This window comes from Hyperolius riggenbachi, chromosome 3 (genome assembly GCF_040937935.1).
Source record: "Hyperolius riggenbachi isolate aHypRig1 chromosome 3, aHypRig1.pri, whole genome shotgun sequence".
Taxonomy (NCBI): domain Eukaryota; kingdom Metazoa; phylum Chordata; class Amphibia; order Anura; family Hyperoliidae; genus Hyperolius; species Hyperolius riggenbachi.
The window spans coordinates 71,289,438-71,301,140 of record NC_090648.1 but is presented as its reverse complement, the minus strand read 5'-3'; the positions used below and the strand labels follow the sequence as shown (position 1 = coordinate 71,301,140).

At 44.7% G+C, this 11,703-nt stretch overlaps 1 protein-coding gene across 7 annotated transcripts in view; it reads right to left on the bottom strand.

The window, feature by feature from the left end:
- Positions 1-1,908: 1,908 nt before the first annotated feature.
- Positions 1,909-11,703, bottom strand: part of LOC137562728 (beta-1,3-galactosyltransferase 1-like) — a 147,509-nt gene continuing 137,714 nt past the window's right edge. For all 7 annotated transcript variants that reach the window (XM_068274365.1, XM_068274359.1, XM_068274360.1 and 4 more), the window contains one exon: positions 1,909-5,157. In XM_068274365.1, the coding sequence (XP_068130466.1) occupies positions 4,140-5,157 (1,018 nt within the window). In that variant the 3' untranslated portion in view covers positions 1,909-4,139. The remainder of the gene's footprint in view (positions 5,158-11,703) is intronic.

Here is an 11,703-nt window from a genome sequence, read left to right as displayed (position 1 = left end):
CGGCGGGAACGCGCGACGTATTAAAACGTCATGTTGCAATTAACAGGGTAATGCATGACGTTTTAATACGTTACAATGCCGTGTTAATGGAAATTGTGCAGGCTTCTTTCCATTATGTGATTGCTACTTGATTTTACCCAATTGCAAAGGGTGGTTCTGCTGCATTTTTTTTGTACATTCGAACCTTGTTTGTAAGCGTAGGAAAATCATATACCAATCATGGTGGTTTGCAATTTTCTTGCAATAACTGTGGGTAGGAACACACTAGGCAGAATCGCGTATGCGTTTTCAATAGCACATAGTGGAAAACGCATATGCGATTCTGCCTAATGTGTTCCTACTCTGTATAAGCAACCCAAGCAGTGGATGCTCGAAGAGTCACCAATGCAATAGAGATCGCAATTCCAAGTGGAAAACAACAAGGTGGATGCAGAAGAAAAACTTCATCAGATTGTTCCAGTTTACCTCTCTAATTAGTGTCTTCAGCATGGAGTCTGGGATTGGACTGCAGGTGCATCCACTTTCTGATGTCAGGCGCAGGATATACCAGTATTGTGCACGATGATAACGTTTGTTCTAGAAAAAATGAAGGCACTATGGATAAGTGTCACTTCAACTATGCATGCCCAGAACACTCCCAGCCACTGCTACTGTGCACAACATGGCGGGAGTGCAAGTGGACAGAGGTTGGAGCGGTGCAACGGAGGGAACTGCATCCAAACAGATGGACAGATGTGTATCAACACCTCATACTACACACTAGTGTGTATTATTAATAGATTTGGGAATTAAGGCACCCTTTAACCCTTTCCAATACTGGCACCCTTTCAAGTATAGGCCCAATGTCGGATATAGCCTGTTAAAGGAAAAGTGACTGCTGCTAGGGGGGGCGCTGTTGCCGGGTAAAATCTTACAGGTGTCCGTCCCTTTAAATTAAAGTATTGTCAGATGCCTTGATTGCTGTCGGCTCTACGCTCCACCGGTGCGCCAATATCAATATGACTAATGACGCATTTTGGGCTCACCGCTAGGGGTGCTGTTTCTGGATCCGGTCCAGCACAGTGTCAGAGTGTAAGACAAAGTCCGACACTTTGATCTCCTTTGGTACTATGTTGTGCCACGTAAAATCATTATTCCTCTGTGCATGTGTGATGGGCGGGGCTACAGTGCACAAGCTGGTGCTGACCGCTGTTTCCTGATGTCTAGTGGTCTTCCCTCCCCTATACAGTTCCCAGGTGTTTAGTGCTTTCCCCATCTCCTCCACATTGCTTCCCTGGTGTTCTAGGGATTCACCTCCAATATAGCTCCCCTGGTGGTCTAGAGTGGGCCAAACATAATGCAAAGTTGGGAAAACACTTGGGGGCCAAATTTGGCCTGCGGACCGGAGTTTGACATGTATGCACTAGTTCAAGGAGATAGCGACCTCCTGGATCCCCACGCTGTAGCATGCCCTTGATCATCCGGCAGCCCTCCTTCGCACACCCCCAAAAAATAAAGTGCTGGGGAGGGGTTAATGCAGCAAAATGTACGTTGCAGCACAATGCTTCTGCAATTACACCTCAACGGCCTTGAACGGTCACACCGTTCCACTTCTGGGTTGACCACGCACAACGCATTGCAGCTTGTGCGTCACTACGATGGGACCCGGCTGCACCACACTGTGATCAATCTGATGTCTCCATAGGGCTATAACTGCTTCTGCAACGGGATGCGGTGATTTTCTGCAACGCACTGAGGGGAAACAGTTTTTTCAAGTGTGGAAGGGGCCTTAACCTCTGCCTAACTTCATCATAAATGGATGCCCCGGACAGCACAGCCCCCAAATTATGGCCCTTTTTGGAGGTGGAAAAGCCAATAGGCAGTTGATAGGATTTTTTTTTTTGTTAAATACATCTATAAAAAAAAAAATTAACAAAAAAAACTTTATTGAAGAGAGGCACTCAGGCACTCTGCGGTCATACAATGTACCACACAGAAAGCAGCAATGTGGTGTGATCCAGTTACCAGTATAGCTAGTGTACTCGTTAGGCTGGCCACCAATGATCCAATCTTTTTCATACAATTTTACCAAATCTATGTTGTATAAGGGTAAATTGAGTGAATATATTGAATGGATAATTCAGGCAGTCCCTTATATTACATAGAAATGGGGAGATTGGATAATTAGTGGCCACCATTAGTGTCTGTTATCCATGACAAACCAACAGAGAATTCATTTGCAGCACCGCACACACTACAATAAAAAAATATATTGACCTGTATTTTACACAATAGTGCATGTATATGTACGAATAAAGTGAGAAGACTAGACTGCCATATTTATTTCCTTCTAAACAATACCAGTTGCCTGGCAACCCTGCTGACCTATTTGGCTGCTGTAGTGTCTGAATAACAACAAGACAAGTAATATTTATATTGCACTTTTCTCATGGTGAACTCAAAGCACCTGAGCTGCAGCTACTAGGGCACACTCAGTAGGCAGTATCAGTTTAAGGGAGTCTTGCCCAAGGACCCCTTACTGAAATTGCTGGCTTACTGAACAGGAAGAGCTGAGATTCAAACCCTGGTCTCCTGTCTCCAGAGCCTGAGCCCTTAACCGGTACACTATCCAGCCGCCAGAAATAAGTATGCAGCTTATCTTGAATAATGTCAGAAACACCTGATCTGCTGCATGCTTGTTCAGGGTCTATGGCTAAAAGTATTAGAAGCAGAGGATCAGCAGGCTAGCCAGGCAACTGGTATTGCTTAAAAGTAAATAAATATGGCAGCCTCCATATACATAGTTGTCCTTTCAGTTGTTTCCTTCCTTTGGGCAGAGACATGGTATCACATAGTTGCTAATGTCCCCCCATCGCACTCCCTCGCTTGAAAATAGTGTGCTGGTCCATTTCCCCAACCTCTCTGGGCAGCAGAGGAGCAATAATAGCATAGATGTGGTGTTGCGTCACTCGCCTGCTCTCAGTGGTTTAGCAATGGGATCATCACCCACACTTCATGCTTCCTCTGTGACTACATCGGCCCCTCATGTGACCCAGCAGCACCTACTAACAGGTCACATGAGGCACCGCTGTAGCCATGAATACGGGACACTGGACAGGTGACTGGAGATCCCTTTGCTGTAATGCTAATAGCAGGTAATTATTGCATCTATTATAGTGCGTCTCTGCCACCCACGGAGGGAGTTGAGGAAATGAAGCAACATGAAAGTGTGAGGAGGGGGAAATTTGGAAAGGAGATCCGCCTATTGCCACTGCCCCGAAGCACGCATTTCACAATGCTTCATGGTAGAACCGGCCCTGGTGGATGGTGAGAGGTCTCTTTCACACAGGCTGAAAGCAGTAAATCCTCTGCCTGACAACTGCTTCAGTGCAGCTGGAAAATGGCACCTAAAGGCGATCCATGCCGGTAGATGTAGGCTAAACTGCACAATGAGCATTCGGTTCAGCCTTCAGTATGAAAAAGGCCGTGGTTTGGTAAGAAGCACAGTAAAATAGTTTTACTTGCATTATAATATTTACAGTGCTGGCTTCCAGGGTTCCATTTCTGGCCTCACACAATCTGCATGAAGTTTGTTTTGAACATTTACAGTAATTTTTAGCATTAAGATTTACATATCAATAACATTTGCGGTTTTGTTTTTTTCACTTGCTGACGTCAGTCAGAAGACTGGGGTAGTGGGAAAAAACACAAAAAGAGCGCACTCAGAAGACTAATGATAAAAGGGACAGCCCATAAGTGCCTACAGCTCTGGTGTTATAGCCAGTGCTTGGACACCAACGGCTACAAACCAGACAGCTGCTCCTGATATCCTGCTTCCAACCACAGGATCCCTTTGGAAAAATGGCCTTCTTCTGACCTTTGTCCCTGGTCTGAGAGGGACAAAAGCCTACAAGCTGATAATACCCATTCGGGCATATCAGCCACCACATCAGGTGAGATCTGTCTACGACCGCCTGGTCTCCCTTTTATTATCAGTCTTCTGAGTGCGCTCTTTTTGTGTTTTTTTCCCCCTACCCCATGTCCTTTATAGATACAGGGAGAGAGGACTTATTTATTTGATGTTTCCTAACATGTCTCCGGTAATCACCTCTTGGAGAGAGTTCCACTGTCACCACCACAGGCCATGTTTATTAAGTCTCCTACTTTCTACACGTCTCCAGAGCGCTGGTAAAATCAGGCCAAAGTTCCAGCAGTTCATCTGTTCTAAAATGGTGCACAGTGACAATGTTTACGAAGTGGCACTTGTCATAACTAATTTTTTCTCCTATGAACCAATCTCCACCTGGTTTGGAGATCTGAACGCCGATGTTCTCCAGGCACATTCCTATGAAGACATCCTCAAATGGAAACATGGGGAGGCCCTGGGCTTGCCTGTATATTTTTTCTGATAAGTCTCCGGAGAAAAGGTAGCCGGTGCCAGAGCAATATGGTGGGTAGACCTCTTTAGAATATTGCGACAATGGCATATACCACTTGCTGCTTTCTTGTCTGTTGGGTATTGCTCCAGTCACCACTAACCCTGTGTAAAAATTCTTTTTGGCAGGAGTGCTAGGCTGCAAGACCTTTTCCACTAGAAACCAAGGGTTGAAGAACATGTCTGAGTCAATTTTCATAACATAGCTCACTTTTGGGCAAAAGCGACTGACCCATTCTAAACCCATCAATGTCTTGAGAGTGAGGTTCTGATAGCAATCTATAAAGTCCTGCTGTATTATATCATGGAAAGTATGGCTCTCCAAATTAACATCCGCTTGAATTTCTTGACTAGAGGATCTTCCCAGAAGAAAAAGTCTTGTGATACGGACACCTCTGACTAAGGTCTCGATAGCCCAAGTCCCTCTCAAGTTACTTCTGTTGAGTCCGTCTTGAGGAGCAGAAGGAATTAAGAGAAGCAGAAATGGTGGATCCTTTACACATTTTCGGCCTTCTTCTATGATATAGCTGTATAAAGGATTGAGAGGGATAGGCTCTTCAGAAATGTTCTTTTGGGGAACCCTCGAAGGATCAGGAGTGGAAAAGACATCTTTCTTTTTACTGTGGTTGGATTTGTAACCAAGAATTGCAATGAAGATTAGAAAAATGATGAACTTTAATAACTTTTTTCGAGGGTAAGACCATCTGTGAGAAGCATTTGTGTACTTTACGCCATGGAGTTTCCTATGGAGAGCAATAGTTCACTAATTAAAAAGAACCTTATTAAATGGTAATCAAACATTTGTAAAAAATAAATAAATATAATACTAATCATTAATATGGACTTACAGTACTTGGGGCTACCTCCAGCTCCCTGTAGCCCATAGGTTTTCCGGCATCCTCCTGGTCCCTTTCCTGGTCCTGCTGGCGGCCCCAGTAATCCGGAAACTTTGGCTAAAGTCACGCGTGCGCCGGTCCTCGTAAGCATCCTGCCCATGTGCTCTTCAGTCTTTAGAGATCCGCACATACGCAAGACCCTTATGGTGACCAGCATGATGATGCGCAACTTCAGCCAAAGTCATTTGATTACCGGAGCCCCCAACGGGACCACGGAAGGGACCAGGATGATGCCGGGGAACCTCGTGGGCTGCGCGGAGCTGGAGGAAGCCCCTGGTAAGTCCAGATTTCTTTTTTAGCGCATTTTTCAGGGTCCCTTTAATACACAAGCCATTTTGTAGGCTAATATTGTTAAAGCCCACCTCAAAGCTAAAATGACTCTCCCAATGGGCTAATGTTGACTAAAAAAACAAGCCCAATTAACATCAGTAGCTGCTTACATTTGCTAATCGCAAATGACATAGGACTAGTCAGAGCTAGCTTGCTTGTGACCTGAAGCTGACTGGCACAAACCTCTGACACGGCAGAAATGCCAGGCTACACATACACACTCATACTTCTGATAGTTAGGAATGACCGGATCAGTCAGTCTGCATGATTTTAGTAAAAAAAAAAAAAAAGATTCCAAGAACTGCAGCCCTACTACTTCCCCTAAGCTCATGACATCAGTGGATGTTAGTGAACCACAACTCCCAACATAAATAGTGTTTGGGCTGATGAGGAGAATATTTGCATCTCATCATTAATCACTAATATACTTTGCAGTGCAGTTGCTAGGATTCTAAAATATTTAGACATAACCTCGTCCTAACCTAACCCTAACCTCAACTTAAAGGAATACTATCGATTCACATATTTTTTTCAATTGACACAGGAATTGTTTGGGAAGTGCTGCTAAGTACTGGTGTATACATTTTAGTAGCAACCTCTTTGTTTACTGTGAGCAAAATACTTTCAAACTTTACTGACCCCAAAACTGACGGCTGACTGAGCCATGAGGAGAGGGGAAATTCCCCTCACACTTGATTAGTTAACTCTATGTGTAGCTCTGTGTGTGACAGAGAAGAGAGCTCCCAACAGCTGCAGCTCCTGTGTCCTGTGTTTCTGACTGAAGTGTCTGAAGAGAGCAGAGGAAATGTAACTAATTGTCACAGCTTTTCATACTGTTTTTGCTTTCAGAGTTTGATATGTTTGATATTTGCTTTCTGTAGTCTGATATGCAACTCTGGCTGTGCATTGAAGCACCCCTTCTGCAATTGATTTGTCCCAATATAGCTAAATCCTACCCTCAATAAATTACAGCTTCTGCCTCTGATATTTAACATGAAAAGTAGGAAAATGTTTACACAGCTACTTAGACATTATTTGCACACTGTCATTTTAGAACACTTGGGTATCGATAGTATTCCTTTAATAAACCCCTTTTTGATGTTGAACCCCAAAGCCTCGCCCTATTAATAACCCCTCCCCTGATGCCTAATCTTACTACTAATTAACCCCTTCCTGACAGCTAACATTAACCCTCTAACACTATCAAATAAAGTTAAAGGACAACTGAAGCGAGAGGCATGTGGAGGATGCCATATTTATTTCCTTTTTACTTTCAATAATTTTTATTGATTTTAAAATAGAATCAGAACAAGTTTACAGGTACAGTAGTAACTTTGAAGTACATAACTTTATACAAGTATAACAGTAATGCAAGTGAAATACATCTCTGGATAAATATGATATAACGACATGGGTCACAATACTACGTGAGCTTGTGGGAGATATGAAACCCTGACCCGAAATTTAGCGTGTAGAGAAAATGTCCCCTAGCGAGCTAGTTAGATGCTCAAGAGCTGAGTACTAGGAGGTTTGATAACCCAGTTGGGGGTGGCAGCAACCGCCCACTCACTCAACCGAAACGGCTGGGCGGGGCTACCCTCCCCTATTTACGCCTGTAGGCTTTTGAGGTCCTATCTCCAGTGAGACAGGATCGACATTACCGACCTTTAAGGGATTGCTCTAGCATCTTAGTGGATTCTTGAGATAAAGGGTTAGCAGGGGTTAGCGTTATATCGAGTTAGATTTCCAGTACCTATATTAAGGTAATTGAGAAGGGGAGAAGAGAGAGAGAGGGAAATAGAAGGGGGTTAGAAAGGGGTAGAAAAGAAGAAGATCGAGACCACGAGAGCGGGGGCCCACCAATTTTCCTCACAATTGAAGTAAAAGTTTCTGATTTAACTTGTTAGCCCAGATGGGTATAATCAGTAACTTCCTTTATTTCCTTTTTAAGCAATACCAGTTGCCTAGCTGTCTTGCTGATACTCTGCCTCTAATAATTTCAGCCATAGCCCCTGAACAAGCATGCAGCAGATGCGGTGTTTCTGAAATTATTGTCAGATTTGACAAGATTATGCTTGTTTCTGGTGTTATTCCAACACTACTGCAGCCAAAGAGTTCAGCAGGGCTGCCAGGCAACTGGTATTGCTTAAAAGGAAATAAATATGGCAGACTCCATATCCCTCTCACTTTAGTTGTCTTTTAACTTGCACCGATCTTATCCCCGACCCTTTACCCTCCTAATCTGCATCCAACACTAACCGATACTTTCTGTCATCTTCAATGCCGGTTGATTTGGCTCTAGAATAGCCAGCCAACCACCCGCCGTCAAATTCGGAAAGCCAAGCACTCCACTGCTATTACCGTTGGCTTCCCTCAGCAGGACTTACCAGTTCAGAGGAGTAGGAGAAATGGGAACAGGGAAACTATATGATCACAGAGCACTAACCGGTGTTCCTTGCTGACAAGCCATGCAGCTGGTGACACAAAAGCTTTGCACTGAATAACCTTGCGCTGAAATTCTACCCCAGTAGCTTTTTCAGAATAAACCCTACAATGTCCATTTATGTAAAACGAAACTCCTCTTTAGTGGAGAGTTGAGTTGATTTCCTGCATTACTAGAAATTTCACTAAAATAGCCTGGATAACTCCCCTTTTTCATGAGCTTATACTGGGAGACAATACTGCACTGTGAACAAATGTCACATGGGTTTGCTCGGTTCACACGTAACTAACACTTCAGCAGTAGCTGGTAAACCGGCAAAAGTCTAGTTTAGGGGACCCAGTGGGAAACCTAATAGGGAACAGTTCTCCAATCAAAGCACCCTCTACAGCATAAAGCGTTGTGATTGGGCGAATTTGTTGCAACTGCATCACACCTCCCACAACCTCAAATCAAAAGGATCGAATAACTTGACCATCCACAGAGTCTAATGCTGGATACACACGGTACGTTCCCGCACTCGATGCGCCCGTCGATTCGCGTCGACTCTGTTATTTCTGACATGTCCGATTCGCGTTTCAATGGATCGTTAGGTCGATTTTTCCCAACACATCCCAAACCGCAACTATGTACTGATCTGAGACAAGCTTTACAGCTTGTACAACTGTACTATGTACAGCTGAGACAAGAGTTAATGTGTAGGTATCTGCTCGGTCGGATGCATAAATTGCACTTTAACTTTTTTGGTTTTGCTCCAGATTGGACTTCTGAGAATTTTTTGTCACAAAGGCCTGATGAAGGGCTGATTCTGCCCCAAACAAACGTGTGTCTTTGCCTATTTAATCTAAATGGATACTAATGATGGTCCCCTACCTTTTGTGTCCCTACCTCTCCCTCTAGATTGCAAGCCTTTGGGCAGGGTCCTCCTCCTTGTGTGTCCTACCTGATCATGCACCTCCATTACTGTGAACCCATGCTAGGCATCTGAGTGAACCTAACTTGCCTAATCTCCATGCTCCCATCTAGTGACTGTCTAAGCATTACCTTGTACTAATACTGTGCTGCATGATCTGGTCTTTCTTGTATTCCTGTATTGTCATATTGCTGTATGTCACCCCTAAATATTGTCTGTAACCCTAACTAATGTCCAGCGCTGTGTAATATGTTGGCGCTTTATAAATACAATAAATAATGACGTCAAGCCAGAAATATATTCTCTTTGTGTATTGAAGAATATGTTGTGCCATTGTGATACCTGTGAAGATTGAATTTTCAGATGATTTTCTTTAGAAAAGAATCGTATATTCTTTGTATTTTTTGTGTCAATAAGGTAACTTAAGCTGCTTTGCTACTGCAATAACATTGTGGTTTCTACAAGAAATCTAAGTCTCCGTTGTATCTGTTGAGGATAAAGCGCTAAAGCAGTTTGGTGCTCATTTAAATGGAGAACCATTGGAGGCCGCTTGGGTGACATTGCAGGGACGTTGCTGTACAGAGGTGTTGCTAGTTACTTGTTTGTGAATATTAAAACCTGTTACTTATTACTTAACCTTTTCGGGACCGCCTCAGTTAGAGCCTCTGCCGCACTTGTGGCTGTTCTAGCCTGATGCGGTGTAGGATCTACGCCACCGTGCCGTTTCCACTCCCGATGAGATCGTGCACACCCGAGAGTGGAGATCAAGCTGTCATATGACAGCTGACATCTCCCCTCAGTGATCAGCAGCCATCGCGAATGGTTTCTAATCACGTGATCACTAGGATCACCGGCGGATCATAGTGACCACTGCAAGAGCTGCAGCAGTAGGGGGGAAGAAAAGGATGCACTCACCTTCCTGCCGTTCCCCAGACGATCGGCGTCCCCCTCCGCTTTGGCCGGCATCTTTGCTCGCTCTGACGTCAGTGCCGGGTCCTGGCTTGATGACGTTATCAAGACACGACCCGGAACTGAGCGACAGTACGAGCGGGGATGCCGGCGAGAGTGGAAGGGGCTACTGCGGCTCATCGCTGGAGCCTGGGAGGTGAGTAAAGGCTTCTTGCAAAAGGGGGGACATCTGGCTAAAGGGGGGGACATCTGGCCCATCACCCCACACTGGGCATCCGGCTGCCTGACCCCCCCAAACGCAAATTAGCCTGGTCCTTAAGGGAGCTTAGGCAGCCGGTCCCCAATAGGTTAATTAAATATAAACAATCGAATTATTAGGATGCCATGTAACAAAACTAAAAAAAAAGTGAAGGTATGTGATTTTTTTCTGAAGCAGCTATGTACCCTATCCTATTAACTTTTCTCCTGAGTTTTCTCCAAGGAGATATTTTCAAACCTTACCAATAAAATTTATACCTACATGGGGCTTCCCCCAGCCCCTCATGATGGGGGCGCGTGTGGCCGGGCCTCCCATGCACAGGGCGACTAAAGCCTTTCTAACGGAGAAGATTGAAGACAAATGAGATGCCCGGGAGACAGTGAGGGAGCCCACCATGTACCATAGCTCCCAAGCAGGGGCGTAGCAATGGGGGGTGCAGAGGTTGTGACCACATCGGGGCCCTTGGACCAGTGGGGGCCTGAGGGGCCCTGCCTCAACTACAGGATTAGCTCTCTATTGGTCCTGTGCTCATAATAATCACTTCTATAGATACTTTGAATAGTGGTAATCATTAACAAACTGCTCCCCATGCCCGTCTTGCACCTCTGACACTGTAGTTGCCATTGGCAGGTTTTGGTGCGCCGTATCAATTGTCATGTATAGAGTGCTTGGCCATTGGTGATTGGCCACAGCTCCTTAGCTACGCCACTGCTCCCAAGTGTTCCTCTTTTGGAGGGAGAGTCCCTCTTTGGGAATCAGTCTGTCCCTCTTTCTTCCTCATTGGTCCCTCTTACAGGACTGATGTACAGATCTGTGTAAATATATGTACGGTCTACTGAAAAATGTATTTACTTGACTCTAAACTTTATTCCCATGCTTTAAATTGATCTATTTCTGATTTTCAATAGTTAATATGAAGGAAATTGAACCAGGAGAGTAAGGACCAGTGTGGTTTGAATTATAAAACAACTTATTTGGTATGTGTGACTAAGAGTGCGCAATGGGTGTGGCAGGGGCGTGGCTTAAGTGTCCCTTTTTCGTATCGCAAAAAGTTGGGAGGTATGAAGTACATGGGGGCTGGAAGAAGCCCCAGGTAAGTATAAATTCCTCTGTTTAACAGTCTCAGGTTTCCTTTAACCACCGTGGCGTTCTATTAAAATTGCCAGGTATTTTGCAAAGTGGTTGTGGAGCACTCCTCAGTTTCCAGAGCGGATGTGCCACGGTATGGCCAGCTGCACCCCGGTCAATCAGATGTGTGATACAAGAGAACCGGCACCATCCATTGTATATAGCTCTTTTATTCGCTTGTCAAAAGCATAACAGCAATCAATGCGACGTTTCAGGGCAGCCGCCCCTTTATCAAGCTATGCTGTGCAGAAAAACAGTCTACAAATGCGTTACAACAAACATATATACCCCAGCAGCATCCCAAAGCAACCAATCACGTACTCCCACATCTATCTAGCCAATCATAGGGTCTCACTGTATGCGGACCTGATGGGAGACCTGTGCTCCGGTTATGCAATTGGGGGATTCAAACGA